Source organism: Pezoporus occidentalis, unplaced genomic scaffold, assembly GCF_034315485.1.
Source record: "Pezoporus occidentalis ecotype Australia unplaced genomic scaffold, CSIRO_AGI_Poc_V1 ctg1092, whole genome shotgun sequence".
Classification (NCBI taxonomy): domain Eukaryota; kingdom Metazoa; phylum Chordata; class Aves; order Psittaciformes; family Psittacidae; genus Pezoporus; species Pezoporus occidentalis.
Window position 1 is genome coordinate 23,285 of NW_026912878.1, and position 15,228 is coordinate 38,512.

A 15,228-nucleotide genomic window follows, 5' to 3' on the forward strand; every position below is an offset into this window, starting at 1 on the left:
GCGTGGCCTAAAGGGACAATGGGGCGTGGTTTAAAAACTGATGGGGCGTGGTTAAAGAGGGCGTGGTCCGTGTGTGGGCGTGGCCACGGAAGGGGGCGTGGCCTCACCACTTGCCCCTCTTGCTCCAGTCCTTGGGGGTGAAGTGCAGGCACTTGGCGTCGATGCGCAGCACCCGCTTGAGCATCGCCCGCTCGTGGCCCTCCACGATGTCCTCGGACAGCGTCAGGATGTACTGACCCTATGGGGCAGGGACGCGGCCTATAGGGCGCGACCCATGGCTGTCCGGCCCCCCCCTTAACCCCCTGGGTGATTTATAGGGGGTGAAATGGGGTCCTCTATGGGGTGATTTGGGGCTCCTGAAGCCCTTTGGTCCTCTCTAGGGGGGGATTTGGGGTCCCCTCAACCTCTGGGTGCTCTATAGGGCGTGATATGGGGTCCCCCGAACCCATGGGTGCTCTATAGGGGGTGATTTGGGTTCCTCCAGGGGGTGATTTGGGGCTCCTGAACGCCTTTGGTGCTCTCTAGGGGGGGATTTGGGGTTGCCTATGAGGTGATTTGGGGTCCTCTATGGGGTGATTTGGGGTCCTCTATGTGGTGATTTGGGGCTCCTGAATGCCTTTGGTGCTCTCTAGGGGGGGATTTGGGGTTGCCTATGGGGTGATTTGGGGTCACACAACTCCTCAGTCCTCTCTAGGGGGTCATTTGGGGTCCCCCCAACCTCTGGGTGCTCTATAGTGGGTGATTTGGGGTCCTCCATGGGGTGATTTGGGGCTCCTGAACGCCTTTGGTGCTCTCTAGGGGGGGGATTTGGGGTTGCCTATGGGGTGATTTGGGGTCCCCTCAACCTCTGGGTGCTCTCTATGGGGTGATTTGGGGTCCCCCCAACCTCTGGGTCCTCTATAGGGGGTGACTTGGGGTTCCCTATAGGGTGATTTGGAGGCCCTCAACTCCTTGGTCCCCTATAGGGGGTGATTTGGGGCTCCTGAAGCCCTTTGGTCCTCTCTAGGGGGGGATTTGGGGTCCTCTATGGGGTGATTTGGGGTCCTCCCAACCCCTGGGTGCTCTCTAGGGGGGGATTTGGGGTTGCCTATTGGGTGATTTGGGGTCCTCCATGGGGTGATTTGGGGCTCCTCAAGCCCTTTGGTGCTCTCTAGGGGCGGATCTGGGGTTGCCTATAGGGTGATTTGGGGTCCTCTATGGGATGATTTGGGGCTCCTGAAGCCCTTTGGCCCTCTCTAGGGGGGATTTGGGGTTGCCTATAGGGTGATTTGGGGTCCTCTATGGGATGATTTGGGGTCCCCTCAACCTCTGGGTGCTCTGTAGGGGGTGATTTGGGGTTACACAACTTCTCAGTCCTCTCTAGGGGGTGATTTGGGGTCCTCTATGGGGTGATTTGGGGCTCCTGAAGCCCTTTGGTACTCTCTAGGGGTGGATTTGGGGTTGCCTATGGGGTGATTTGGGGTCCCCCCAACCTTTGGGGTGCTCTCTAGGGGGTGATTTGGGGCCCTTCAACCCCTTGCTCCATTATAGGGGGTGATTTGGTTGTCCTCTATAGGGGGTGATTTGGGGTCCCCCCAACCCCTGCCTCCTCTATAGGCGCTGATTTGGGATTCCCTATAGGGTGATTTGAGGCCCCTCAACCCCTTGGTCCCCTATAGGGGGTGATTTGGGGTCCTCTATAGGGCGCTGATTTGGGATTCCCTATAGGGTGATTTGGGGTCTCCCCCAACCCCCTGCCTCCTCTATAGGCGCTGATTTGGGATTCCCTATAGGTTCATTCAGTGCCCCCCACCCCCATGGTCCTTTAGAGGGGGTTCTTTGTGGGGCTGACCCCCACTCCCCAACCTTTGGGGTGCAGAGTGGGGGGCAGATGTGGGGCAGGACCCCCCCCACCCCATCACCTTGTAGTAGTTGATGAGGTTGAGGTACTGCAGCGTGGAGATGACGTCCTCCTTCTTGATGCTGGTGATCTCACTGATCTCACTGTGGGGGAGGGGCACCATGGGGGGGGGGGGGGACACCCCCAAAATGATCCTTGACCCCCCCCAACCCCCCCTCCCCCCCCCAGGACCCCAATGTCCCCCCCACTCCCCTTTAAGTCCCTCCCCCCCCACTCCTTTTGCCATCAAAGGGATAGGGATGGGGGTGTGGGCTTGGGGGAAGGGGGTGGAGCCTATGGAAGGGGTGTGGCCTCGAGGTGAGGGTGGAGCTAAAGGAAGGTGGGGGTGGGGTCTATGGAAATGGGCGTGGTCAGGAGGAGGAGGAGGAGGAGCCAGATCTACAATGGCAGGGATGGGGGATAATGAAAGGGGGTGGAGCCTAAAGGGCAAGGGGGCGTGGCCGGGGGGGGAGGAGTCAGTTTCCCATGGTTGGGATGGAGGGCGTGGTCTACAAAAGGGGCGTGGTCAGGAGGAGGAGCCTGTTCCCTATAGAGCTGGGATCCAATGATGCGGGGGTGGATAATGAGTGGGGGTGGAGCTTAAATGGAAAGGGGCGTGGCCGGGGGGGGAGGAGCCTGTTTCCTATAGAGCTGGGATCCAATGACGCAGGGGATGATAACGAATGGGGGCGGAGCTTATCGGAAGGGGGGCGGGGCCTACGAAAGGGGCGTGGTCAGGAAGAAGAGCCTGTTTCCTATAGAGCTGGGATCCAATGACACGGGGGATGATAATGAAAGGGGGCGGAGCCTACGAAAGGGGCGTGGTCAGGAAGAGGAGGCTGTTCCCTATAGAGCTGGGATCCAATGACGTGGTGGTGGATAACTAATGGGGGCGGAGCCTAGGAAAGGGGCGTGGTCAGGAAGAGGAGGCTGTTCCCTATAGAGCAGGGATCCAATGACATGGGGAATGATAATGAAAGGGGGCGGAGCCTAGGAAAGGGGCGTGGTCAGGAAGAGGAGGCTGTTCCCTATAGAGCTGGGATCCAATGACGCGGGGGATGATAACGAATGGGGGCGGAGCTTATCGGAAAGGGGGCGTGGTCAGGAAGAGGAAGCTTTTCCCTATAGAGCAGGGATCCAATGACGGGGGGGTGGATAACGAATGGGGGCGGAGCCTACGAAAGGGGCGTGGTCAGGAAGAGGAGGCTGTTCCCTATAGAGCTGGGATCCAATGATGGCGGGGGGAGATACATGATAATGAATGGGGGTGGAGCTAAACGGAGGGGGGGCGGAGCCTAAAGGGAAAGAGGGGGCGTGGCCTCGGGGGGGAAGGGGGCGTGGCCTCACTTGATGGTGATCTGGGGCCGCTCGCCCCCCTCTGCCTTCAGCCCCATAAGGATCTCCAGGATGGTTTGGGACCAGTAACTGCGGTACGAGAGGAGCCCCAAATCCGAGAGCGGCTTCTCGGGGGTCCCCGTTTTCCCCTCCACCTTGGAGAGCTCATAACCTGCAATGGGGGGGGGCAAAATATGGGGGGGACACCCCAAAAGACCCCAATGGTGGGGGGGGGTCCCCCGATACCCCCCTGGGTGGATTGAATAGGGGGCAGGAGCCAAAAGGGATGCTCCAAGGGGGTTTTGGGGTTCCCCTAAGGGATTTTAGGGGTTCTTTCCCCCCCCCCCTTCCAAGGGGTTTGGGGTCTCCCATGGGTCTGGGGGGTTTTGGGGTACAGGGGGGGTTTGGGGGGGCACTCACTGAACTCAATGAGCAGCTTCCCATAGCCCCGGCGCTGGTAAGGGGGCAGCGTGAGGATGCAGGCCACGTTGTAGTCCTCTGTGGACTCCTTCTCCTGCGGGGGGGACACCCCAAAACCCACTCAAAACCCCCCTCACCCCCCCCCCCCCCCCAGGACCCCCAACCCCCCCTCAAATTCCCCCCCACCAAACCCTCTCAACCCCCCCCAAACCCCCTCAGGACCCCCCAAACCCCCCCTAAGCCCCCCAAACCCTCTCATCCCCCCCCCCAAACCCCCAATCTCCCTCAACCCCCCCCCCTCCAAACCCCCTAAAACCCCCCCCAGGACCCCTCACCCCCCCCCCAAACCCCCTCACCGTCCCCCCCCCAACCCCCCCCAAACCCCCTCAAACCACCCCCAGGACCACCCCAACCCCCCCCAAACCTCCCCCTCAACCCCCCCCCCCAAACCCCCTAAACCCCCTCAACCCCCCCCCCCCAGGACCCCCCAAACCCCCCTCAACCCCCCCCAGGACCCCCAAACTCCCCTCAACCCCCCCCAGGACCCCTCAACCCCCCCAAACCCCCCAAACCCCCCCCTAAACCCCCTCAACGCCCCCCCCCCAACCGCCCCCTAAACCTCCTCTAAACCCCCTCAAACCCCCCCCAGGACCACCCCAACCCCCCCCCCCAACCTCCCCCTCAACCCCCCCCCCGACCCCCCAAACCCCCCTCAACCCCCCACAGGACCCCCCCAAACTCCCCTCAACCCCCCCCAGGACTCCCCCAAACCCCCCAGGACCCCTCAACCCCCCCCCACGACCCCCCCAAACCCCCTCTAAACCCCCCCCAGACCCCCCCAACCCCCCCCAAACTCCCCCCCCAAAGCCCCTCAATCCCCCCCCCTGACCCCCCAAACCCCCCTCAACCTCCCCCAAACCCCCCCTAAACCCCCTCAACCCCCCCCAGGACCCTCCAACCCCCCCCAACCCCCCCCTAAACTCCCTCAACCCCCCCCAGGACCCTCCAACCCCCCCCAAACCCCCTCTAAACCCCCTCACCCCCCCCCAAACCCCCCCTAAACCCTCTCAACCCCCCCCAGGACCCCCCCAAACCTCCCTCAACCTCCCGCAAACCCCCTCAACCCCCCCCCCAAACCCCCTTAACCCCCCCAAACCCCCCCCAAAGCCCCTCAAACCCCCCCCCCGACCCCCCAAACCCCCCTCAACCCCCCCCAGGACCCCCAAACCCCCCCTCAACCCCCCCCCAGGACCCCCCCCAAACCTTGGAGAAGTAGCCAACGATGTGGAAGCCTTTGCAGTCGTACTCGGTCATGACATAGAAGAGGAAGGGGTCGGTGTCGTAATAGAGCGTCTTGTGGTCCAGAAAGCACTTGGCCAAGAGGCACAGGTTCTGGGAATAGCTCTTGGGGGGGGGGGTGTGTGCATAAAGTGAGGGGGGGGTCCCCTAAAATAGGGGACCCCCGTTTGTCCCCCCCCTTTCTCGTGTTTTACCTTGTTCTTGCGCCCATCGATCTCGAAGAAGGAGATGGTGCCTTTGCGGTAGATCTCATTGCCCGGGGGGTGCCTCAGGTCACATTTGGTCTTTGGGGGGGGGGGTAAGAAAAAGGGGGTGTCATGGGGGGGGATGAGGACCCTAAGGGGGGGTTCTAGGGGTTAAAGGTGAGGGGGATGCGTTGGGAAGGGGAAATAGGGGGGGGAAAGGGGTGATGGGGTGATGTGGTGCTATGGGGGTATAGACATAACGGGGGGGGGGCACTTGGGTCGCCATGCATTGGTGGGGGGGGGGGTTGGATGTGCCCAGTGGTACCCTGAGGGTGCTCAAGGGGGTCCCCAATGGTGATGGGGGGGTCCCTGATGGTTATGAGGGGTCCCTGATGGTTGATAGGGGGGGTCCCTGATGGTTGATGGGGGGGTCCCCAATGTTTATGGGGGTCCCTGATGGTTGATGGGAGGGTCCCCAATGGTTATGAGGGGTCCCTGATGGTTGATGGGGGGGGGTCCCGATGGTTATGAGGGGTCCCTGATGGTTATGAGGGGTCCCTGATGGTTGATGGCGTGGTCCCCAATGGTTATGGGGGTCCCTGATGGTTGATGGGGGGGGTCCCCAATGGTTATGAGGGGTCCCTGATGGTCAATGGGGGAGGGGGGTGTCCCCAGTGGCCTCAATGGGGGGGGGGGATCCCCAATGGTCTCAATGGGGGGGGTCCCCCACATCCATACCAGGTGCCTCTGGAGGCAGCGCAGGCTGTGCCCGTACTTGAAGCTATAGGGGGGTACTCAATGGTCAGTAGGGGGTCCCCAATGGTGTCAATGGAGGTTCCCCAATGGGCCTCAATGGGAGTCCCCAATGGTGTCAATGGGGGGATCTCCAATGGTCTCAATGGGGGGGTCCCCAATGGCGTCAATGGGGGCTCCCCAATGGTGTCAATGGGGGATCTCCAATGGTCTCAATGGGGAGGTCCCCAATGGCGTCAATGGGGCGTCCCCAGTGGCCTCAGTGGGGGTCCCCAATGGTGTCAATGGGGGATCTCCAATGGTCTCAATGGGGGTCCCCAATGGTGTCAATGGCGGGATCTCCAGTGGTCTCAATGGGGGTACTCAATGGTATCAATGGGGGGGGTCCCCAATGGTCTCAATGGGGGTATTCAATGGTGTCAATGGGGGGATCTCCAGTGGTCTCAATGGGGGTACTCAATGGTATCAATGGGGGGGGTCCCCAATGGTCTCAATGGGGGTATTCAATGGTGTCAATGGGGGGATCTCCAGTGGTCTCAATGGGGGTACTCAATGGTGTCAATGGGGGGATCTCCAATGGTCTCAATGGGGGGGGTCCCCTATGGTCTCAATGGGGGGGTCCCCAGTGGCCTCAATGGGGGTCCCCAATGGTGTCAATGGGGGATCTCCAGTGGTCTCAATGGGGGTACTCAATGGTGTCAATGGGGGGATCTCCAATGGTCTCAATGGGGGTACTCAATGGTGTCAATGGGGGGATCTCCAATGGTCTCAATGGGGGCGTCCCCAGTGGCCTCAATGGGGGTCCCCAATGGTGTCAATGGGGGATCTCCAGTGGTCTCAATGGGGGTACTCAATGGTGTCAATGGGGGGGGTCCCCAATGACCTCAATGGGGGTCCCCAGTGGTGTCAATGGGAGTCCCCAATGGTCTCAATGGGGGGATCTCCAATGGTCTCAATGGGGGGCTCCCCAATGGCCTCAATGGGGGTACTCAGTGGTGTCAGTGGGGGATCTCCAATGGTCTCAATGGGGATACTCAATGGTGTCAATGGGGGGATCTCCAATGGTCTCAATGGGGGGGTCCCCCACGTCCGTACCAGGTGCCTCTGGAGGCAGCGCAGGCTGTGCCCGTACTTGAGGCAGAACTCGCAGAGGTAGAGCACGGGCAGCGCCGTCAGCTCCTGCGGGTAGGGCGAGAAGTACCAGGGCTTGAGGCGGTGGCGGCCCAGCTCGATGCACTCGATGTTCTTCATGCGCGTGACGATGTCGTCGTGGCTCCGGTCCGACACCAGGCTCCCGGTCATGCGCGGCGCCTGCGGGGCCCCGTCCGACGAGTCCTGGGAGTCCTGCACCGGGTGATGACCATCCGTGTCCATCCGTGTCCATCCCCGTCCCCATCCGTGTCCATCCATGTCCGTGTCCATCCGTGTCCATCCATGTCCGTGTCCATCCGTGTCCATCCACGTCCATGTCCATGTCCATCCATGTCAATGTCCATCCCCATCCATCCCCATATGCGTCCATTCTGCATCCATGTCCATCCCCATCCCCATCCATCCCCATCCCCATCTGTGTCCATCCCCATCCATGTCCATGTCCATCCATGTCCATTCGTGTCCATTCCCCATCCATGTCCATCCCCATCCGTGTCCATGTCCATCCGTGTCCATTCCCCATCCATGTCCATCCATGTCAATGTCCATTTCCATCCATGTCAATGTCCATCCCCATCCGTGTCCATGTCCATCCATGTCCAATCCCCATCCATGTCCATCCCCATCCATGTCCATCCCCATCCGTGTCCATCCCCATCCATGTCAATGTCCATTCATGTCCATCTGTGTCCATTCCCCATCCATGTTCCTCCATGTCAATGTCCATCCCCATCCATGTCCATCCCCATCCCCATCCATGTCCATGTCCCTCCCCACCCCCATCCATCCCCATCCATGTCCATCCCCATCCATGTCAATGTCCATCCATGTCCATCTGTGTCCATTCCCCATCCATGCCCATCCCCATCCATGTCCCTCCATGTCAATGTCCATCCCCATCCATGTCCATGTCCACCCCCATCCATCTCCATCCATGTCCATCCCCATCCATCCCCACCCCCATCCATCCCCGCCCCCATCCCCACCCCCATCCATCCCCATCCCCCCCCCCCATCCCCCCCCCCCATCCCCCCCCCCCTTCCCCCCTCATCCGTTCCCAAACACGTGGATTTCCGCTTCCTCCCGGGCTGGGCGGCCGCTGCCCGACGGGCGGAGCCGTTCTGGGGGGGGTGGGGGGGTGAGGACCACAAATACCCCCCCCAAATACCCCCCCCCCCCAAATACCCCCCCCCCCCCAAAAGACCTGAGCACCCCTGTAAGGACTGAGGAACACCACCCCCCCCCCACCAAAGGGGTTACTGGGAGCACTGGGGGTGGTTACTGGGAGAGGAGGTGGGGTCTGTGTCAGTAAGTGATGGCTGAGCCCTTACTGGTTTGTCACTGGTGTGTTACTGGTTTGCTACTGGTGCGTTAGTGAAGCATTACTGGTTTGTCACTGGTGCGTTACTGGTGTGTTACTGGTGTGTTAGTGAAGCATTACTGGTTTGTTACTGGTGCGTTAGTGAAGCATTACTGGTTTGTCACTGGTGCGTTACTGGTGTGTTACTGGTGTGTTAGTGAAGCGTTACTGGTTTGTTACTGGCGCGTTAGTGGGGCGTTACTGGTGCATTGTTGGTGCATTACTGGCGCGTTAGTGATGCGTTACTGGTGCGTTACTGGTGCATTAGTGGGGCGTTAGTGAAGCGTTACTGGTGTGTTATTGGTGCGTTACTGATGTGTTACTGGTTTGTTACTGGTGCGTTAGTGAAGCGTTACTGATGTGTTACTGGTTTGTTACTGGTGCATTAGTGGGGCGTTACTGGTGCGTTGTTGGTGTGTTACTGGTGCGTTGTTGGTGTGTTACTGGTGCGTTAGTGGCGTGTTAGTGATGCGTTACTGATGTGTTACTGGTGCGTTACTGGTTTGTTACTGGCGCGTTAGTGATGCGTTACTGGCGCGTTAGTGGTGCGTTACTGGTGTGTTATTGGTGCATTACCGGTGCGTTACTGGTGTATTACTGGTGTGTTATTGGTGCATTACCGGTGCGTTACTGGTGTGTTAGCGGTGCGTTACTGGCACGTTAGTGATGTGTTACTGGGGCATTACTGGTGCATTGTTGGTGCGTTACTGGTGTGTTACTGGTGTGTTATTGGTGCGTTACTGGTGTGTTAGTGGGGCGTTACTGGTGTGTTACTGGCGCATTAGTGATGTGTTACTGGTTTGTTACTGGTGCGTTAGTGGTGCATTACTGGTGCGTTGTTGGTGCGTTACTGGCGCGTTAGTGATGCGTTACTGGTGTGTTATTGGTGCGTTACTGGTGTGTTATTGGTGCGTTACTGGTGTGTTAGTGGTGCGTTACTGGTGTGTTAGTGGTGCGTTACTGGTGTGTTAGTGGGGCGTTAGTGGGGCGTTACTGGTTTGTTACTGGTGCATTAGTGGGGCGTTACTGGCGCGTTGTTGGTGTGTTACTGGCGCGTTAGTGGTGCGTTACTGGTGTGTTATTGGTGCGTTACTGGTGTGTTAGTGGTGTGTTAGTGGGGCGTTACTGGCGTGTTAGCGGCGCGTTACTGGCACGTTAGTGGGGCGTTACTGGTGCATTAGTGGTGCGTTATTGGCGCGTTAGCGGCGCGTTACTGGTTTGTTACTGGTGCGTTATTGGTGCCTTAGTGGTGCGTTAGTGGTGTGTTACTGGTACGTAACTGGTTCGTTACTGATGTGTTCCTGGTGCGTTACTGGTGCATTACTGGTGCGTTACTGGTTTGTTACTGGTGCGCTACTGGTGCGTTACTGGTTTGCTACTGGTGTGTTCCTGGTTTGTCACTGGTGTCACTGGGCGGCGCTGGGCTCACCTGGGGGAACACGGATGCCGGTGACGTTTCGGTGGCCACAGGGACAGGGGTGGCCGGAGACACCACCTCCAGCTTCCGCTTCTGGGGAACGAGGGCATCCCAGTTCATCCCAGTGCATCCCAGTTCATCCCAATCCATCCCAGTTCATCCCAGTGCATCCCAACCCATCCCAGTGCATCCCGGGTCATCCCAGTGCATCCCAATCCATCCCAGTGCATCCCAATCCATCCCAATCCATCCCAGTGCATCCCACTCCATCCCAATCCATCCCAGTGCATCCCAATCCATCCCAGTTCATCCCAGCGCATCCCAATCCATCCCAGTTCATCCCAGCGCATCCCAATCCATCCCAGTTCATCCCGGGTCACCCCAGTTCATCCCGGTTCATCCCAGCGCATCCCAGTTCATCCCAATCCATCCCAGTTCATCCCGGTTCATCCCAACCCATCCCAGTTCATCCCAGGGCATCCTGGTCCATCCCAGTGCATCCCACTGGGGACAGGATGGGACCCATTGGGGACAGGACCCTACTGGGGACAGGATGGGACCCACTGGGGACAGGACCCTACTGGGGACAGGATGGGACCCACTGGGGACAGCAATGGGGACCCATTGGGGACAGGACCCTATTGGGGACAGGACCCTACTGGGGACAGGATGGGACCCACTGGGGACATAACTGGGGACCAGAGCCCTTTGGGGACTAAACCGGACACCCCTTGGGGACAGGGCCAGTGAATGGGGACCCACTGGGGACAGGGACCTATTGGGATGGGACCATTGGGGACCATTGGGGCCCCAGTTACCGTGGGGCGCTGGGCGCCGGGCGGGGGGGGCTCGGCCTCGCTCTCCTTGGGCAGGTGAAAGCGGAGGGTGATCTGAACGGGCACTGGTGGCACTGGTGGCACTGGTGGTGGCACTGGTGGCCCCGGTGGCCCCGGCACTGCTGGCCCTGGGATGCTCTTCCCGCTGGCCGGGGCCACCGGCAGCGCCAGCTCCAGGCTCTTCCTCTGTGCCGGGAGGAAGAGGAGGCGTTGAGGGGGACAATGGGGGGGGGATGGGGGGGACACGGGACACCGCCACCCCCCCCCCACAGATGGGTGATGGCATCTCCCCCCCCCCTCCCCATATGGCAGCGGCCCAAGGGGGTCCTGGGTGGGAGAGATGGGCCCCAAGGTCCTATAGAGGGGTTGGGGGTGTCCCCAATGTCCTATAGAGGGGTTTGGGATGGCTCCAATGTCCTATGGAGGGGTTTGGGATGGCTCCAATGTCCTATAGAGGGGTTTGGGATGGCTCCAAGGTCCTATAGAGGGGTTGGGGGTGTCCCCAATGTCCTATAGAGGGGTCATGGGATGGCTCCAGTGTCCTATAGAGGGGTCATGGGATGGCCCCAAGGTCCTATAGAGGGGTTGGGGATGGCTCCAAGGTCCTATAGAGGGGTTGGGGATGGCCCCAACGTCCTATAGAGGGGTTTGGGATGGCTCCAATGTCCTATAGAGGGGTTGGGGATGGCCCCAAGGTCCTATAGAGGGGTTGGGGGTGTCCCCAGTGTCCTATAGAGGGGTTTGGGATGGCCCCAGTGTCCTATAGAGGGGTTGGGGGTGGCCCCAATGTCCTATAGAGGGGTCATGGGATGGCTCCAATGTCCTATGGAGGGGTTTGAGATGGCCCCAAGGTCCTATAGAGGGGTTGGGGGTGTCCCCAGTGTCCTATAGAGGGGTTTGGGATGGCTCCAATGTCCTATAGAGGGGTTGGGGATGGCCCCAAGGTCCTATAGAGGGGTTGGGAGTGTCCCCAGTGTCCTATAGAGGGGTTTGGGATGGCCCCAAGGTCCTATAGAGGGGCTGAGGATGTCCCCAAGGCCCTAAAGAGGAGTTTGAGATGTCCCCAAGGTCCTATACATGGGCTGGAGATGTCCCCATGGCGCTAAAGAGCAGCTGGGGGTGTCCCCAAGGTCCTATAGAGGTGTTTGGGTTGTCCCCAGGGTCCTATAGAACGGCTGAGGATGTCCCCAAGGCCCTAAAAAGGCACTGGAGATGTCCCCAAGGTCCTATAGAGGGGCTGGAGATGTCCCCAAGGTCCTATAGAGGGGCTGGAGATGTCCCCAAGGTCCTATAGAGGGGCTGGAGATGTCCCCAAGGTCCTATAGAGGGGATGTAGATGTCCCCAAGGTCCTATAGAGAGGCTGGGGATGTCCCCAGGGTCCTACCCAAGGTCCTATAGAGGGGCTGGGGACGTCCCCACACTGCCATAGGGGGGGGTCTGGGCTGTCCCCTGGCTCTGGGTGCCTCCAGCAGCTCCTGGGTCCCCCCAAGGCTCCATCTGTCCCCTCTCTGCTCCAGTCCTTGGGGACACCCATGGGTGCCAGGGTCCCCTCCTGGCCCTGGGGCTGCCCCTGTCCCCATCCCCTTAGCATGTCCCCATAGCCCCACATCCCTATAACCCACGGACCCTCTCTTACCCCATCTCCGTATCCCAACGGCCCCATCCCGTATCCATGTGTGTGTGTGTGTGTGTCCCCGTCCCCCCCCACCCCAATCCCATGGCCCCGGGGGGGGTCGGGGGGGGTGGGTGCTCACCGTGTCCCTGTCGGGAGAGCCGGGCCGGGAGCCGGGCAGCCCGTTCTTGGTGGGGGTCTTGGCCTCCTTGCGTGGGCCCTGCACCCGTTTCAGGTCCAGCCGCTCCTGCGTCACCCACTCGTCCAGGCGCTTGTTGACTGGGGGCGAGGGGTGGGGGGCATGGGCTCAGCATGGCCCCTATGGCACCTCGATGGCCCCATATGGACCCCTATGGTCCCCTATGGCCCTTCTATGGTCCCCTATGGTCCTTCTATGGCGCCCTATGGCACCTCGATGGCCCCATATGGACCCCTATGGTCCCCTATGGTCCTTCTGTGGCCCCCTATGGCACCTTGATGGCCCCATATGGACCCCTATGGTCCACTATGGCCCTTCTATGGTCCCCTATGGTCCTTCTATGGCCCCCTATGGCACCTCGGTGGCCCCATATGGCCCCCTATGGCCCTTCTATGGCCCCTATGGCACCTCAATGGCCCCATATGGACCCCTATGGTCCCCTATGGCCCTTCTATGGCGCCCTATGGCACCTCGATGGCTCCATATGGACCCCTATGGTCCTTCTATGGCCCCCTATGGCACCTCGATGGCCCCATATGGACCCCTATGGTCCCCTGTGGCCCTTCTATGGTCCCCTATGGCACCTCGATGGCCCCATATGGCCCCCTATGGCCCTTCTATGGTCCCCTATGGTCCTTCTATGGCCCCCTATGGCACCTTAATGGCCCCATATGGACCCCTATGGTCCCCTATGGTCCTTCTATGGCCCCCTATGGTCCCCTATGGACCCCTATGGTACTTCTATGGCCCCCTATGGCACCTTGATGGCCCCATATGGACCCCTATGGTCCTTCTATGGCCCCCTATGGCACCTCGATGGTCCCATATGGACCCCTATGGTCCCCTATGGCCCTTCTATGGCACCCTATGGCACCTCGATGGCCCCATATGGACCCCTATGGTCCACTATGGCCCTTCTATGGTCCCCTATGGTCCTTCTATGGCCCCCTATGGCACCTCGATGGCCCCATATGGACGCCTGTGGTCCCCTATGGTCCTTCTATGGCCCCCTATGGCACATCAATGGCCCCATATGGCACCCTATGGTCCCCTATGGCCCCCTATGGACCCCTATGTCCCTTCTATGGTCCCCTATGGTCCTTCTATGGCCCCCTATGGCACCTTGATGGCCCCATATGGACCCCTATGGCCCTTCTATGGCCCCCTATGGCACCTCGATGGCCCCATATGGACCCCTATGGTCCTTCTATGGCCCCCTATGGCACCTCGATGGCCCCATATGGACCCCTATGGTCCCCTATGGCCCTTCTATGATCCCTCTATGGCCCCATATGGCCCCCTATGGTCCCTCTATGTCCCCCTATGGCCCTTCTATGGCCCCCTATGGCCCCTCTATGGCCCCCTGTGGTCCCCTGTGGCCCTTCTATGGTCCCTCTATGGCCCCCTATGGTCCCTTTATGTCCCCCTATGGCCACTCTGTGGCCCCCTGTGGTTCCCCTATGGCCTCCCATGTCTCCCTATGACCCCTCTATGACCCTCTAAGGCCCCCCTATATCCTCTTAGGGCCCTCCATGGCCCCTCTGTGGCCCCCTATGGCCTCCTATGGCACCTCTATGTCCACCTATGGCCCCTCTATGTCCCCTTAGGGCCCTCTATGGCCCCTCTGTGGCCCCCTACGGTCCCTCTATGGCCCCCCATGTCTCTCTATGGCACTTCTATGTCCCCTATATGGCCCCTCTATGGCCCCCAATGTCCCCTATGGCACTTCTATGACCCCCTATGGCCCTTCTATGTCCCCCTATGTCCCCCTATGACCCCCTATGGTCCCTCTATGTCTCCCTACGGCCCTTCTATGCCTCCCTATGGCCCCTCTATGTCCCCCTATGGTCCCCTATGGCACCTCTATGTCCCCCTATGGCCCCTCTATGTCTCCCTATGGTTCTCTCTGGCACCTCTATGTCCCCCTGTGGCCCCTCTATGGCCCCTCTATATCCCCCTATGGCCCTTCTGTGCTCCCCTATGGCTCCTCTATGGCCCCCTATGACCCTTCTATGTCCTCTTATGGCCCCCTGTGTCCCCTCTATGGCCCCCTATGGTCCCTCTATGCCCCCTATGGCCCTTCTATGGCCCCCATGGCCCCCTATGGCCCCTCTATGTCCCCCTATGGTCCCTCTACAGCCCCTCTATGGCCCTTCTATGGCCCCTTATGGTCCCTTGATGGCTCCTCTATGTCCCCCTATGGCAGCTCTATGTCCCCATATGGCCCCTCTATGGTCCCCTATGGCACCTCTATGTCCCCCTGTGGCCCCCCATATCTCTCTATGGCCCCTCTATGTCTCCCTATGGCTCCCCAAGCACCCCTATGTCCCCTCTATGTCCCCCTATAGCCCCCCACGTCTCCCTATGTCCCCTCTATGTCCCCAACCCATTCTTGGGCACACACACGGGGTGACAATGGCACCCCCATGGCCCCCCATAACCCTTCTACACCCCCCAATGTCCCCTCCACGCCCCTCCCCATAGCCCCCTTCTATGTCCCCACCCCAACCATGGCCACACCAAGGGACACACATGGGGTGATGGAGGGGCACTTGCACCCCCATATCCCCTCTTTACCCCCCCCATAGCCCCTCTACGTCCCCACATATGGGGGGTACCATGTGTGTGTGTCCCCCCCATTGACTCACAGTCAATGTAGTGCACGTAGAAGAGCTTCCTCCCGCTGATGTCCTTCACGCTCAGGATCTCGGCCAGCGCTGGGTGACAATGGGGGGGTCACCACCCCTCTTTTGGGGACCCCCCCCCAAACCCCAATCACA

The 15,228-nt window shown here is 60.1% G+C and overlaps 1 protein-coding gene across 1 annotated transcript; it reads right to left on the reverse strand.

Moving 5' to 3' along the window:
• Positions 1-64: 64 nt before the first annotated feature.
• KAT5 (lysine acetyltransferase 5) lies at positions 65-15,165 on the reverse strand (the record flags this gene model as incomplete). Its single annotated transcript, XM_062625287.1, has 12 exons — positions 65-238; positions 1,902-1,983; positions 3,227-3,386; positions 3,635-3,728; positions 4,898-5,038; positions 5,128-5,217; positions 6,967-7,217; positions 8,072-8,144; positions 9,813-9,893; positions 10,619-10,822; positions 12,392-12,528; positions 15,097-15,165. Coding segments are annotated over 12 exons (1,517 nt in total), but the record flags the coding sequence as incomplete, so codon positions are not given.
• Positions 15,166-15,228: the final 63 nt, after the last annotated feature.